General features: G+C 35.8%; 1 protein-coding gene across 2 annotated transcripts in view; it reads right to left on the reverse strand.

Annotated features, from left to right (window-relative positions):
• LOC306868903 (myosin-binding protein C, fast-type-like) overlaps nucleotides 1–16,627 on the reverse strand; it is a 29,129-nt gene extending 12,502 nt beyond the window's left edge. Inside the window, exons 1-2 of one of the 2 annotated variants that reach the window (XM_079415364.1) lie at nucleotides 16,563–16,627; nucleotides 3,898–3,933 (exon numbers count right to left, since the gene is read on the reverse strand). In XM_079415364.1, the coding sequence (XP_079271490.1) occupies nucleotides 3,898–3,933; nucleotides 16,563–16,584 (58 nt within the window). In that variant the 5' untranslated portion in view covers nucleotides 16,585–16,627. Of the gene's footprint in view, nucleotides 1–3,887; nucleotides 3,934–16,562 lie in introns of both variants that reach the window. The other variant, XM_079415365.1, reaches the window with a different exon arrangement.
• Between the last annotated feature and the right edge of the window lie 261 nt (nucleotides 16,628–16,888).

A 16,888-nucleotide genomic window follows, 5' to 3' on the forward strand; every position in this document is an offset into this window, starting at 1 on the left:
GAGAAACAATGTAAACTGATATGAACTGCTGAAAGCCCACATTAATGGACACTAAGACAAGCTATAGTCAACCAGGACTGAAAAGAGGCTGAAAACAGTGAATCATTCATGATACTTGCTATTCATATTGAAATGGAAGCAGCCTGGGGTAAAGCTTCCTAAAACATTATAGCACCATCTAACAAAACACAACTATTGACTCTCACCTTTCAACCCTTCCAGATCCACAAACTGATAGTTCACCCACAAATTAAAATTCTGTCATTTTTTGTTCACCCTCATATCTTTCCAAACTAACATTACTTTCTTTTCTCTGTGGAACACAGTTCTTGAGGGTGAGTAAATGATGACAGAATCGGTTTTTGTGTGAACTATCCCTTTAGGACCTGCACTGGGATGTGAAAGACACTTACACAATTTCCTTTTGCATGAGAGATAAAATTTTTTGTTTTCCATGTATATGTCATTGACAATACATGCTAAAGGATTTGTGTGTCTTACCATCCTCAGGTAATTCTGTATCAAAGAAAAAGAGAGAAAACAGATTGAAGGAAACCATTAGGAAGTTATATATGGCATGACATTATGGCTCTTTTAAGACTGACCTTTTAGGAGGCATTCATGTACACACATACTGTACATACTAAAACACATAAATGTAGAAACTAACGTCCTTCTGTCCTTCAGTTTTTCAGAATGAAGAGAGTGCATAGCCATTAATTAAGTTATATTCTTCAATATCCAGTCAAAACCAGTCAACTTCAGTATCCTGCAAACCATAATAATCATAGTGGTACTATCATTTTTGGTAGTTAAAATCGAGTTAAATTGATGGCTTTGATGGCTGATTCTTTAAAACCAATTTTTGCATTCTTTTCCATCTCACCTTCAGAATCAGATAACATATCTATAGAAAAAGTTGCAGTAAATATGAAACAGACAATATAACAAGCCTAAAAGTGTGTCTTTTTACAAATACTATCTGTGGTGGGATTAGGCCCAGATAATGTCACGCATTTCCATAAAACCAGAGAACAAATCTTCACTCTGTTTTATGTTTATGCAAGTTAATTTGATAAATTGAACAAGGATGAAACGTCACAGTGCAATGTATAGTTTGGCTTATATTCAAAGTAGTTTTGCATAAGGCTCTCCTAACTTAGAGCCACCCATCCTATTTTATGAAGATGAATTACCCAGATACACATAACCCAGATAAGATAGATGTAGAAGTAGTTTAACACTAATGTCAGCCACTAAACATGTACACTGTGAAAATGCTTGTCCAGCTCTGGGTGTCCTAATCTCATGTTGCTAAATGTCCTGACCCTCACACTCGCACACTTCAGTGCTGGATCTCATACACAGATCCAGATATTTCCAATAGTGAAACTTTCAAAGGGACAACCACTTCAGAGTATCAGTATACTGCATAACCTTGGCTTTTTAAATGGTCACCGCATTTCTAAAAAGATTCAGAGGTTAAAATAAAACATGGTCGCAAGACATCAAGATGATGTCTGTCATGGTAAATAAGTCATAAATGTAACACCAACCAAATTAGTCTGAATGAAATAGTATTGTATGCATATATATATATACATTATATTTTGTAAAATGGCCAGAGGTTGAAATAGCTTTTGGTTTATGCACACCAGCACTCATTGATATATACACAAACTAGTAAATAAAGTATATATCCGAATTTTCTCCAGTTAACTTATTTGACCTAAACTACAATTAAAGGGATAGTTTAAGGTGCTGTAAACCATTTTAGTCACTGCTAACCTTTAAGGAACCGCTAACCTTTATGTAATGAGACATGCCTCCTCTTTTCAAAACCAAGAGAGACCAAAGGGTCTTAAATAGTCTACAGAGAGATAGCTATTAACTAGTATTTCCAATTCAACTCAACATACAAAGCACACATCTAATGTATAATAATATATTATTTTATAAATTAATTTTGTATGTCAGTCAATGGTGGTAAATTCAATTTGTATTCAGATGATGGTGTTACTACATCTGCAGGGGTAAAACTATTACTACTATTAGCCTACTAAAACTATTAAAAATCATTTTGGTAATTAAAATAAAGTTGAAATAAAATAAAAAAATAAATATAAATATTACATGAAAAATATTACAATTTTTAGGTTTCAGGACTAAAATTACTAAAACTGAAAAAACAAAGCTGAATAGAAATATTATTAAATATTTAAAAAAATATAAAAATGACAAAATAAAAATAAAAAAGGAAAAAGGTAAACTTTTTTAATGCTTTCTAGTAATATCTGTCAGGTAACAGGGATTTTTTTGAGTGTTTTTTTTTTGCCTAAAATCACTTACAGCACCTGTAAGGGCTAAAATATTACATACTCTTCATCTGGATGCTTTGGCGAAACTTAATTTGAATAGACAGCCGAGTCTGTTTTCTATTATAGTGAGTCTCCAAAAATAATATGGCCGTTAAAAAAGAGAGCACTGTTCAGTGACCAATGAACTAACACGAATGAAAACAGACTTGCTGGCGTTCGCCAAAGCATTCTCAGATTTCAAACCACTTGTTTGCTTGTTGGTCTTGATTTGGCCAGTCAGAACCCCTGTGACAGACCTGCGGACCACCGACAGAGACAGTGACTGACATTTGGTCACATGCACAGTCACAGGAAAGCAACTTGCACATTGACAAATAAGCGCACACACACAAGCGAGCCAAAAGGAGTGTTTCTTTCCCTTACCGTCGCGGCCCTCATCATCTAAATTTAAAGAAACAATGGAAGCATAATGAGGTTAAAGCAGCACATACAAAGAGACGGGTTATACACTAACATTATAACAAACTACATCCCAGTGTCTTGTGTCTGGAAACTAGAGCTGGAGAGAAAGTGTAAACAGACCTGGACAAATAAAAGAATAGCAGCATACCTGTCAAACAATGTCAGCAGTTTTGAATAAACGTGATTTGTTTTGGTAGTTAGTTGTGCAATGACATTTACTGTTTGGGGTCACTGTAGGCTGTTAACATAAAGTCACAAATCCACACTGAAATGTGAATCCTAAGCACATCTGATTGAAAAAGTACACATGTTGACACCACATTACACTATGTAGTGTGTAAAGATCTCACCCTTCACTCTAAGTGTTGACTCTCCTCCAGAAGGAACGATTTGTACCTCAGTATAGTGTTCATTTTATGACACCAAATTCATGACAACATGAACCAAGAACTGCAAGCACGTATGCACATGCTTAGTGTTCACTCTCATATTGAGCTACATTATCATAATGAAGTTCACAATCATCTTCAGCGCACATATTGTTCAAAGAAATGCATATAAACACACATAGAAATAAACATTTATAGATATAGATTCATGTCTGTTTAAAGACTAAAGCCCTTACCTCCTAAAGCTGTTCAAAAATATTCTATGGGTCAACAAATTTCAATTAGTTTATAACACATCTTCGGCAGTGAGTTAAGTAGGATTTAAAGTTATTTATGTAGGTAGAAACAACATACTGTAATTTTTAAACTGTATTATCTAGAATAGTAATAGTAAATAAATATGGTTCTGCATAAATACAAAGTTAAATTCAAATGTATTATTGCCGACTGCGCTTCTATTTCTAAAAGCAGGAGTTACAATTATACAATTATACAACCATACAATTAAGTCCTTATGCATTATGGTGTTATGATGAATAAATTATATTGTTGTTCAACTGCACTGCATATATGTGTTAATATGATTCTAAGTTTAATGCTAGTTGGTTTCAGGTATGATTCATGTATTCATGTAAAAAAGACATACTGAGAGTGAGTCTCACTGTATTTAAATGATTCATTTCATCAAACAGATTATAAATATTTAGTAAAGAGATACAAGTACAAACCAGCAGATGGAGCTTCCACCTTCTCTCCCTTGGCACCTGAAAAAAAAAAAGAAATTTATAATCACAGCATTCAAAATAGGTCATGTTAAAGTACAAGTCAAACTTTTCATTTCTTGTTAGTTTTGTTCAGTACTGTGCAAAAGTCTCAGGCCATTCATATTTTCACCAACAAAAAATGGTTTTAAACCAGTTATTCTTTATGTGTGTCAGTAGGAAATATCAGTTTACATTCCGCATTAATGCATTGAGATTCTTGTTTGCGCAAGGAGTCAGACAACAGAGATCTGATCTCACCATCAACCAACAGTTCGTCTGGGATCACATGAAGAAACAGACAAAATCCAGAAGAACTGCGGCAACGTCTCCAAGATGCTTGAAACATATTTCAACTGCATATTGGCTGTTGTCAGACTCCTTGTGCATACAAAAACTTTCACTGGATTATTACAATTAATAGCCAAAGAAAAGTTCAGAAATGTAAACTATACAGTAGCCTATATACACACATAAATGTAAAATATACAGTATAAATGTAAATCATGAAACTGAGCAGGTAAACAGTGAAAAATTCTACATGACTCAGAATCAGAACACTAAATAAACTTTGATTATATATGCGTATACGTTCTCATAACAAAACACTTCTGAGAAGGCCTAACCTATTTTCAAGACTGCATGCAAAAAAAATAAAAATAAAACAAAATTCAGTATATGGAGTGAGGGCAGAAAGTATTTTGGAGTGCAGGCATACGAGCCTCTCCTCTGTTCTACAGTAGGTGTAAACAGCTTTGCTACATCGTGCCACTGTCACTTTCCAAGTCAAAGTCTTGGCCTCGAATTGACTCTGGACCTGGAAGGAGTGGTCAGACCTTCACTATTTAGTGTTAAGGATATGAGACACTGCACCTGGCCCAAGCCCTGGGGGTCAGATTGCGTGATCTGCTTGCATACCAAAGTACCGACACGTCTATTTTTGATTAGGTTTGTCTTTCAGATTGCAATATGTTAATGGGGCTCAGACACTTCTGGTATATCTCCTCATCCCAGAGGAGGAGCGGGATGTGGCAATCCAGCGATTTATAAATGCTTCCCCTGCCTCAGGATCTAAAGAGCTGGCTAAGATGTCCACCCGAAAAAGGGTAGAGCAGCGAGTTCACCAGACAGCTGAAGTTCATGACTATACACAAACTATACACAAACTAACAACTCTACTGGGAAATACTCAAATGCTCTGAGCAGCTCTCACCTTACCCGTAATGAATTGGCCTGGCAGTGTTAATTTGCTTAGCTAAAATATAGTTAAAAATCTTTGCTAAGGTGGAGGACCCAGTCAGCTTTTCATTAAAATGGCACTGTCCTCCTAAATCCATTGCTAACGCCACTGCAATGCTATGCATGTGGTTTGCTGTCGCTATGGAAACCAATATAATACTCTTGCTCTCATCTGTTGAGCTCAAGTAAACATCTATTAATCATCTTTTATTTCCTTGGTAAATCAAGACAATCTTGCTGGTTAAGCTAAAGGAGAAAATTGGTGGTGATTTGAACATCTAACTCACTCATTTATGTTATGCAAAAGCAATATCTTAGAATGTGTCTCAAAATGTTACTGATGTGATATCATTATTATTTTAAGCAAAAAAAAAAAAAAAAAAAGTTTTTTGAAACAAAGCTGAAATAAAATATAAATATTATATTAAAAACCTGGAATAAAATTTAAATGAAAATTAGAAATGTTGCAACTTTTCATTTAATCACAAACTGAAAACAAAAAAAATGTATTCCATTTCAAAATATTATTAAATACTACAATAGTATGTAACTAATATTAAAATAACACTGTGCTACTTTGAGACAGATAACTTTTCCTAATTATATTTTTGAACCTAAATTCTCTAAGGGCTCCTGATCTCCTGCTCAACTCAACTGTTGGCTCTTCTCTGGTTTCCAGTCGTCAGCACTCTCTCCATCTTGCTAGTCTTGGTCCCTGTTGCTGCTACACACATCCTCAGTGCTAAATACTAACAGACACTCACACACACTCAACACAAACACACACGTTCTAAAAGTGTAGGTGAGGTAAGAAGTCAAATGAAGGCCAATGTAGCCCTAATGCTAGTGCTAAAACACTAATGCACAGTGATGTAAAGTATTGTACACTTAACCACCTTCACAGCAGCAGTGGTATTATTGTTATCTTAAACTATTACAATTATTTTGGTAATTAATTTATGTAAAGTTGAAATAAAATAAAATATTATATTATGAAAAACCTAAAGGCTTTTTGCCTCGGCCCTGATATCGAAGTATTATTGTTAACTAGTTGTTAACTAAAACTATCAAATTTATTTTGGTAGTTAATTTTAAGTAAAGTTGAAATAAAATAAAATATAATATTATGAACAACCTAAAACGTGAACAAGGTACACTGAGGGAGGCAGACATGGGCTTTCACAGGAGAGAAAAAGAGAGCCAGACAGAGATGGTCAGTGAGCTAGACCGAATTTAATGTGGTCGTGTTAAATTAGCAATGAGAAGACTCGGATATCTAAAAGTATGTTTCATAAACAACATATGAGAAAAGTGTAAACGAGTGGTCTAATGCCCTCTCGTCTCCTTTGCCGCTCTCTGTGTCGATAATGTGAATCCATTTCCATAAATACCACATCTACGATTACATACAGTATATCTCCATCCTCACATACTCCATATATAGGCTGGAGAATATATCAATTTTTACGTCCCTATTCATTTCTGTCTGATCCAAACATGGAAGGTCCTACGTTGCTAATCCATGGTTGTTTTAGAGACGCCACCCCCACTGGCCTCTGGGTCACACAGCTATTCTGTAACATAGCAAAACAAATCACACGATGCCCTGAAATTGAGAGCAGGCTGAAATCCAGCATCAGCATTTGAAACTAAATCATATTCGTGGCCGCACTCAGAATTTGCTCACTTTAGTTACATTAGCCTACAGCGCTAGTACTCTCTCCTTCACTTTGCTGACAAATCACTCTCTACTCTGTATTCCTCTCTCTCTCGTCGCTTCCTCACTCTGTTTGGCCAACTAAACTCTGTGGAATTTTCACGAAGCTAATCTCTTATGACATTTACTTCACTACTTCTCTATATCTCTTTCTTCACCAAAGGTAAAAGTCTTTTTTGAAATAAAAGCTTCCTCACTAATCAAAATACAGATGCAATTGAGGACAGTTCAGTTCAGGTTGTCTAAAAAGAAACGAGAGAGCATGTCATATAATAACACACACAGCTGATTTCAACCATTTTGACAGGCCAATGGAGGAAGATAGACTTCACAACATTGTCAAATCTCTCACTCCGAGTGGCCTTGAGTTAACTTGTCGACCTACACCACCCTGCGTTAATGTCGACAAATGCCTTTCGCATATCAGCACATATATGCTTCCAATGCACTGCGACTTGTCACATACAGTGTTATACAAACAAAACCTGAAAGGATATCTGACTGTTCAGAGTCAGGCTCAAATGTGTTTCAAGTGTGACTAATACAAGAAAACATGTGATCTCTGCCCTTCGAAACCGCAGTCTATTGTTATTTATCCTATATGGCCAATCCAATCCCATATTAATGTTTTAAATTGTCAACAAATGTGTTATGGTACTGAATAATAGTATGCATTTCAATTAAGATACGTAATATAGAAAATATCTTGGTCTGGATCTGGGTCTTGGTTAATGATCTCAAACTTTTCAGCAAGCTAAAATATTTATGAATGACTCCTTTTTAGGGAATCAAAAACGAAGCACAAACAGTGTAGTTCCAGTCACAAACATATGACTGTTATGAGTTGATTCTCTCAGTGAAACAATCAAAAACTTTCTATCCACTTTCTTGGGAGTTTATAGCTGAAGTCCCCATAAGTTCATAATTGTATTCATCTATTTCTACAACAAATGCGATTTAAAGTGATTTCCATTAGTATCCACAGCATTAGTTTCTGGTTGTATTATTATAACTGTTAAATTAGTAAATTATCTGCTTATGTACTAGTTTAGAAAGATCCCTACAAAATTTCTAACATTACCTGAGAGATAATTTATTATGTCTAAATATCAATCTCTGCATGACAATACTGATGATTTGAGTTATGGATATAGATCGTAATATATTATCACTGAAATTTGCGAAAGTTAATTGATCAAAGTGAATTGGAATTGAATAAAATGCTTGTAAATTGGAAACAAATTGAATCTGAAATCTGCATCCATACCCAGTTCTGGTCTAAGTCTTAACCTAACCCATAAAGTTGAGGCTCTGTGGTCCAGTTGCAACAAACCCATTAAGTATCCCTCAAAGGGATAGTTCAGCCAAAAATGAAAATTATGTCATTAATTACTAATGTCGTTCCAAACTTGTAAGACCTTTGTTTATCTTAGGAACACAAATTAAGTTCTGTCATGACAACTCTCGGAGGGATTGGCATGGTAATGTACATGACAATGTTAATGTATTTGGTCTTGGTGGAATAGATCTGCTACACTGCTGCTGCCGCTGCTGCTGTGGCAGAGCAAGTACCGAGACTTTCTACTGCCAATACATCCAGAACATACTGCTGTGAGCATGTAAGAAATACTGCTGCTGCAAATATAACATACATGAAATAACCCCTATAGCATACATGAATCACCTCGTAGCAGATCTATACAGGTGGAGCTGGGGAAGGTGGAGGGTTTATGAAGCATGCTGCGAAACTGCTACAACAAGTACTAGTCATATATTTGAATGTTTAGCAGAGAGCTCATTGGCTACCGATACAGGAGAGAACCAATCAGCTGTGCCATGTGGTAATGAGGTCATTGGCTCAGATTGAGTTAGACCTATCAGACTGCGTCATCTAGATTTTCATGGTAGAACTTTGTATATATTTTTGATGAAATTGGAGAGCTTTCTGACCCTGCATAGATAAGAATGTAACTGAAATGTTCCTTGGAAAATAGTCCATGTGACATCAGTGGTTGAACCGTAATTTTACAAAGCTTCGAGAATACTTTGTGTGCACTGAAAACAAAATTAACGACTTTATTCAACAATTGCAATCGCATCCTCTGCTCGTAAACAAGCCACAGCACATGTTCTACATCAGCTGCAGCAAATGCAAGTGGCGTGGTACTCTCGATAAAGTCATTATTTTGGTTTATTTTGCGCACAAAAAGTGTTCTCTTAGCTTTATAAAATTAAAGCGGTCATGACATGAGAAATCAAATTTGCCTTAATCTTTTGGCATATAAGAGGTCTTTGTACCATTAAAACATCCTGCAAGTTTCATAGCTCAAAACGTCCTCCTCATTATAAACAATGCATTTATTTAATCAAGCTCCAAAAATGGCTTCTTTCGAATCTGAGGTGCAAGCTGACGTCACAAGCATTTGCATAAGCACTGCCTCCAGAGCAATGCATCGATGAATAGTCAACTTCTCACCATAGGCCCCGCCCACTGGCGTTCACTTGCTTAACATCTGACACTTGATTACGCTGAATGCGAGTGTCGCGTCGCCATCAAAAGCAATTCGAAATTACAATCACTGCCGTTATCTTGTCTACACTGGATACAGTATACAGATGCACATTCACTTTCTGACACAGTCATGACACACTGAGTCATGAGTGAAAGAATGTTCGCTTTGACGCGTTTGGTTTAAACAGCTCAGTCGCATTTGTACAGTTATCAGAAGGATCCCAGCATAAAGAACAAGTGGATAGTTTATTTTTAATGGCACCCTGGATTGTGTCAGAGGACTGATCAGAGCATATTGCTTTGTAAAGGAGGCACAGTGTCATGGAGAGTTCACAAAGAAACATATGTTGAAAGATGAAACAGATCTGACTGCAGCTGCATCACAATCCATAAGTAAATGATTTCATAATGCTTTGTCTGGAAATGACTGTTTTATTTTGATCATGTTGTCATTACAGTGGCTGATTCCTGACAAGCCTTAGAGGACACGACCCTTAAAACAGGTTATTTCAGAGAGAGGGTCAGAATGAGGGTTGAAAATAATAAATTGTTTTTTGTTTTGTTTTTTGTGCAAAAATTTTATTAACATTATAAGTAAACCTCAAGGAACATATCAAAATTTAAAAGATTCATGTCATGACCCCTTTAATGCTAAACCAATGATGTCACATGGACTATTTTAATGATGTCCTTACTACATTTTATGGGCCTTGAATGTGTTAGTTGCATTGTTGTCTATGCAGGGTCAGAAAGCTCTTGGATTTAATCAAAAATATCTTAGTTTGTGTTCTGAAGATGAGTGAAGGTCTTATGGGTTTGGAACGACATGAGGGTGAGTAATTACTGACAGGAATTTAATTTTGGGATGAACTAAAGGTATTTGCACTCTGAGTCCGAAATTCTAGTCCAAAATTTTTGCACGTTAAAAAATAAATGTGACCTCATATTGTGTCACTCACGTTTGCACACTGCCTCCGAAAATTTCGTCCGTCATAAAAAAAATTAGGATTAGGTTCGATTTTCTGTGTTTTCTTATCTGTAGCAAGCATTTTGATAGGAAAGGATGACTAATACAAAAGGAAAAAAGGCATATGAAAATTTTGGACTCAGTGTGCAAGGCCCGTGACCCTTTAATTCTATTATTAACTAGGGATTCCTATTGTAAGGAGTTTGTTGAAATTAGCTGCTGGTCCTGACTTCATCTCTGATGCCGAATGTATATATTGAAATCCTTTTAAAATATTTCAATTTCAGGATAAACAGACTCTGATGGAAACAGCCTAGTGATATATGTAGTGTTTGTAAGGATATCACAAAAAAAAATCCCCTCAGGCTTCATTCAGCTCCTCAGATCCAGATTGAAAGCAGCTATTTTTACAAGCGGGTGTGTGATGGTGTATCTTTGGCATTAGAAGTATTTGGAGTGGATACAAGTGCGGGGAGGGTCGGCCACACATGATGAAGTTTCCCTGTTTTATGAGGATGGAGAGAGTGATTCTTTTGGCAGCGAGAGGAAACACTTAAGAGAAACGCTATAATATCTATCAATCTCTCCGTGACAGTACTGATGATTTGAGTTATGGAAATAGATCGTAAATATCTCTTTCCTACATACATGGAAAGATTAGGTGGTGAGGATAAAGATGAAGATTGGGGAGATGGTGACGCAGAAGCAGTTTAATCACGATCATCTGATCTGAGAATATAAATAAACCGGTTGCTATGGGTCATGCTGTGTATGTAATCACAATCTATATAATTTCTAAGAATAGTTATAATTTTACATGAATTTGTTAAACTGAATATCACAGTTGATTCAACAAAAATATTTCCATGAGCTGAAGTTCAAACATATTAAATTAAAATGATTCTCTCTCCCTGTATTTATGAACTAAAGACAGGCTATCATATAAAATAAATGTCAAAAGGTGTGATTTATGGTGTGATGATGTTGAGATTAATTATGGCATCTTTTCTTTCCTGACAGTGATCTCTTTCTCTTTTCCACACTCAGGATAGCACATTGCATTTTTAATAAACCAAGCTGTAAATGAACTTGACAGTCTGTGATCATCATGCATTAAGGAAAAGAGCACATTAGAAATTTGAACTTATTTTGTTTTTTATTGGGAAGAAAAAAAGTTTTGAGCAAGTTTTTGAAGATGGAGAGATGATATTTTTCACAAATATAAATGTATTGTTTCATCACATGTAAAGGATAATTTACATTTCTAATTGCTTGACAGAAAATGTTTAAAATATGTATATAATATATAATGTTAAGTGCAAAAAAATGAATAAATGAATAAAATAAAATTATATTTGTGAAAATTGAACAAAGAATAATATACTTTTAAATAATTTAAAATAAATGTTAAATATAAACAAATTCAATCAACACAAACTGTCAGTGGGCCGAAACGTTGCTTGTACTTGTAATAATACATTTCTATATTTAGCATGGACTGATTAAGGAAAAGAGCAGGATTGCATTTATATATATATATATATATATATATATATATATATATATATATAAACAAATAAAAAAATTAAAAAAAAAAAAAAAAAAAAAAATGTTAAAAAATTATAGTAAAAAATGTATTATAGAAATGTTGCGGACTGAAGAGGGCAAGCAACAATTTGGTCAAATGTCCTGAAGCTCTTTCACATTTGTCCCAGGTCAGTGAGCCATCCTTATTGTTGAGTCATGCAAACACTTTATTACTTAAACTGCAATTTAATTATTAAGGATACACTTTTTCTTTTGAAAGTTGCATTAAAAATGTTTTAAATGGGCATGTTGCTTCTACATAAATGGAAATTGTTTATACTGTGGGCGCTGAGATTTTGGGTGGTGAAGGAAAGGATAAAGAGGTACAAATTAACACAGTGGTTTTGTCGGGGCGCTCGAGGAGATTTACCTTCCTGCTGAGTTTAGTTCAAATCTAATCAAATACCCATGAACCAGCTAATCAAGGTCATTGGGTTCTCTTGAATATTTCATGATTCCAGATCTCCAGGAGGAAGACTGAACAAGACTGTTGTGTGGAATATGCAACAGGGTTTATGAATATACTCATACAACGATATCGGGTCATGCAGTACATATCCCATTACGTACGTTAAGTTGAAGGACATATTACAAAACACACAAAAGGCAAGCGCTCCCACATCTGCGTGTGATCCATCATGAAGGAGACGCATGCCAAGGAGTGCATTGTGATGTTAACGGGTATGAGGTAATGCTACACTACCCCAGCTGGAAATGAGACATTGAATGTTAAGACACCTATCACTGTCACTGTTACTGTATATGTGTGTATGCGTATGTGTGTCGGGGGGTTGGGGGATGGGATTACTTAGCCACATTTTCAGGCATACAAAACCTCCCTTTGGGGATGTCCAATGATGACCTCAGTTTGGAAAAACAATTTGTACATAAAATAAAGTTGTATAAAAATCTGCATCAAATATGCATATATATATATATATCTATCTATTTATTTACGTCATTGTCTATGTCAAGATTTGGCAGCAGTTTTCAAACTGAATAAAACTTTTTTTTTTTATTAACTATGACTTTACATGACTTTTGTAGGATTTTTTAAAAGGATATATACAGTATATATATATTTTTTCTTCCTGATAAAATATTATAGAGCTTGACAAAACATATACAATTGTTTATATAAATAGTTTAAATAATTTTAAGGCATCTTGCATCCCCCCTTGGAGGTGTGCTGAGGCCCTCTAGCCCCCTGGTTGAGAACCACTGGTATATGTATAATTAAATATTTATGTGTGTGGGTCAAAAAAGAAGATGGAGCAAGAATATGTCCATTTTGGATCACAGAGTTCACAGAGAGTGTCTGTGTCATTCTGTGCTGTATTGTGGTGAAAATAGGGAGATTTGGGAAAAGGGAGCACCATCATAATGACATTTCAGATGGCAAATAAGAGGCTTAAACCTCCCTAATACTCAATACTCCGGGTGTTTCATTAGCAGGGTTACAGGGAACCAAGCTCTTGTTGTCCTGCCAGGACAGAAACCACATTATTTCAGCCTGGCAGGGCAACAAAGGCTTATGGAAAAAGAGCCTCAATATTGTCACAGAAGATGCTTAAACAGCACAAGCAAATAATCATTTTAGGACATTTTAGAAGTCCCAAGGAATCCTTCACTCATCTCAAACTGTCACAGGCAAGACATTTGACTATTATGGTAAAGCTTGGATATTATATTGGACTCTTTGTGAAGTAATTTATATTAATGTGACATATCACATGGGCTTTATTTCAGCCTCAATCCAATATTAATGCAAATGCACAATTTATAGCGCACAGCCTTGACCCACTATTACAGTACTATCATTACAAAGTATCCATAATCATGGAGCAATATGCAGAGACACACAACTCTGAACACTTCTCCACTGTCAACATGCCCATTTGTAAAATCGCATACCCTCCTAAAAGCTGCTCAAGGCCACAGGGCTATTCTGGAAGCTGTTTATTAAGGAATCGTGCTCCTTGCCAGTCACTATGGCTTCAGGAGATCCAGACAGACTTTATCTTGACAGTTCCCCACTCTGAGCAAAGTGGCCTTTGCATGTGACAGGGGGACTTAAGTGGAGGGTGGTAAATGTGATCTTTAAAAAGCAATAAACTAAAAGAGGGGCCTCGTGTGTGGTCTGAAGTGTGGAGGTAGGATGAATGAGAAAATGAAAGTGGGACAGAAGGATAGGCAAGAGAAGACACAACAGGTTACGCTCCGGTGAAATGATCCAGTTATCTGACACTCTGATGCCATGCTCTCCGACTGGGATTAACACGGAGTCATGGGGCTGAGTTAGAAGGAAAAACTGAATCGTAACAGAGACAAGGCAGATCTCAAGAAGGGATGGTGACATAAGACCCAAGACATTGAACTGACCTTGTGTTTTTTAAAAAGGTCATACTCAGGAGACATGTGTTTGCTAAATACATGTCTATGACAACCAACTGACGTACTTAACATAGATACTGAGCTTTTTACATTACAGAATAGTTTCATGTTTAAAGCAAAGTCTGAAAATTCTAAAAATTCCTTTTATTTTTAAACATTTTATACATTTCAATTGGTCATATAAATATAAAAATGTCCTGCAATGGAAATTATAATGTTTTCACTATGTAGTTTTCTTTTTTTAAATGCTCACACTTGTATCTGCATTTTCTGATTATCCCTGTCAAATTATTTGTATAAATGTATTTTTAGTCATTTTAACAAATAATTAAAAATAAACTAATATTAATTAAAATAAAATTTTATTTGTAATCATTATTTATAATTTTAGCATAAATGGTTCCATTTCCTGAGAATGGGTATTATTCCATATTTCTAGTTCTAAATATCTGGAATTTCCAGTTCCATTTACAGTAATTACAAACATTCTGATCTGTTTTCCTTAACAGCATCCACCGTTAAGCAGCTTAGAGCCACAATTACTTCCCTGTACATTAAATGCATTTTGAGAGTGTTACTGCATAGCTGCAGTTTTGCTTATTATCCTGCTGTTGCTGGAGTAATGACTTCTCTATGAGGATGACTTCGATTTGAAACACAACCTCTATTTTGCCCTCCAAATCTGCTTCTACGCTGAACAGCACTGCTTCTTTCACCTGAAGATTTTTCAGTGTCTGTCAAATCTGTCATTTTTTTCTGCCTCGAGACAGTACTGCACAATGAAAATGAAGAAGGTCATATTTTAGAGCCTCAGTCAGATACACAAGTTCACAGCATCATTACATGGCTGAACATGGGTATCCTTTGACATCAACTTTTGATATCTGATGCTTATCTGATGCTAATTCCATCTGCTGGTTACACTTCAATGCCTGCAATTCACTCTCCTTAAAAGCTCCATAAAAAGGTGTGGCAGGAAAAGCTTTTACCTCTATATCAGTGCCAGCGAATGAAATCATACTGTGTGTTCAGAACTAACCCCCTCCAAATATCAGCAAAAATACTTTGAGGACCACACTTGATATGCTATTGATTTTTAATTGTGCACTACTTCAAACAATAGATTCATTTTCATAATGATCAGAATGTCACCTGCAGGGTCAATCAAGAATTGAGTCTTTGAATGAAGGACGAAACAACATATTCATGCAGCGTTATGTGATATCCTTTGAGTATTCACATATAATGAGTCCTCTTGGAACGGGATTCTACCGCAGATCATTTCAATTGGGTTCCATTACAGAAAAGTATTGTCCATTGGTTAATAATTAGTCATAATGATTCAAGGCTGGAATACACAACACAACAAAGCCAGAGTTACAGTCTGGAGGAGTTGCCTTTGGTTGCCAAAAGTCAGAGCCAGTCTGCAGATTTTGGGAGCTCGCATTTGACCCATTTCACAGAAAATCGCATCGTGTACGATGGACACAGATTTAGATGATAATTCCATCCAGATGGAGGATATCAAACATGTTTGATATTTCGAGCCAATTTTAGAACACATATTGTTTTCATTTGTCATAAGTCTCCTAGCAACAAGGCACATGTTTCTGTGTGAATTTGTGTTCAGAATCACCTTAAAGTCTGGTAGTGTGTGATCCTCAGTCGTTTTAGTGTATTATGCCCAGTTTTCCTCTGTAACCATATGCAAAGTCAACAAGTGTATGCCTAGTGTTTAAAAACCTCTTCAGATTTGAAAAGTCGTGCACTGTATCCCAGCCTTAAAGTAATCATCACAATCATAATTCAAACTGGGTATGTTCTCTGTATAGTCGCCCATACTGCCAAACTATAAAATTCATCTTTCAGCGCTTGTCACAGCCAAGACCATCTAAACATCTCCTTACAACAAGTTATACATTCAGACCCGTGATTTACCCTTTAAGCAGCATTTCTCAGCCTTAACAGATAGTTAGCTAACAAAAAGTGTGAACTAGTGATCGAGATTTAAGTAATTCAGCAGATGAATGAAATGATCAACAAATTAATGTTTTTATGGATGTTAAGTATGGGCCAGACACTCGAGCATTCTGCCAGTCAGAGTAAAAGAGTATTGTTTACATTAACGTGACACATAAAATGACAAATAGTGGTGTGAAAATATACCGTAGTGTTAAATGTAAAATCGATGTTGAAATGAATTTAAAGAGGCTTACCTGGCTTCTTCGGTTCAGGCATGGTGGTTCGTCATATGTCGGTCACCCTGACTTTTCTTTCTCCCACACTTTACTCATCTTTCATCCCTTTTATTCCCTCCTACCTTGGCAAGCATGTCGTCCCCATCCTTGAGAAAGATAGAGGAGGGTGGGTGAGGAGAAAAAAGAGCGATACAGGGAGAGAGAGTGACAGAACAAGTGTTACTTGAGATCTTAAGGGAGTACAACTTGGACAAGAGGAGCAGACGATAAACAGAGAGTGAAAAAAGTTTAACATTATAACAAACAGGGTGTCTCTATGTTAATTGGATATCTTGTTAAGGCGT

The sequence above is a fragment of the Barbus barbus genome, assembly GCF_936440315.1.
Source record: "Barbus barbus genome assembly, chromosome: 4".
Classification (NCBI taxonomy): Eukaryota; Metazoa; Chordata; class Actinopteri; order Cypriniformes; family Cyprinidae; genus Barbus; species Barbus barbus.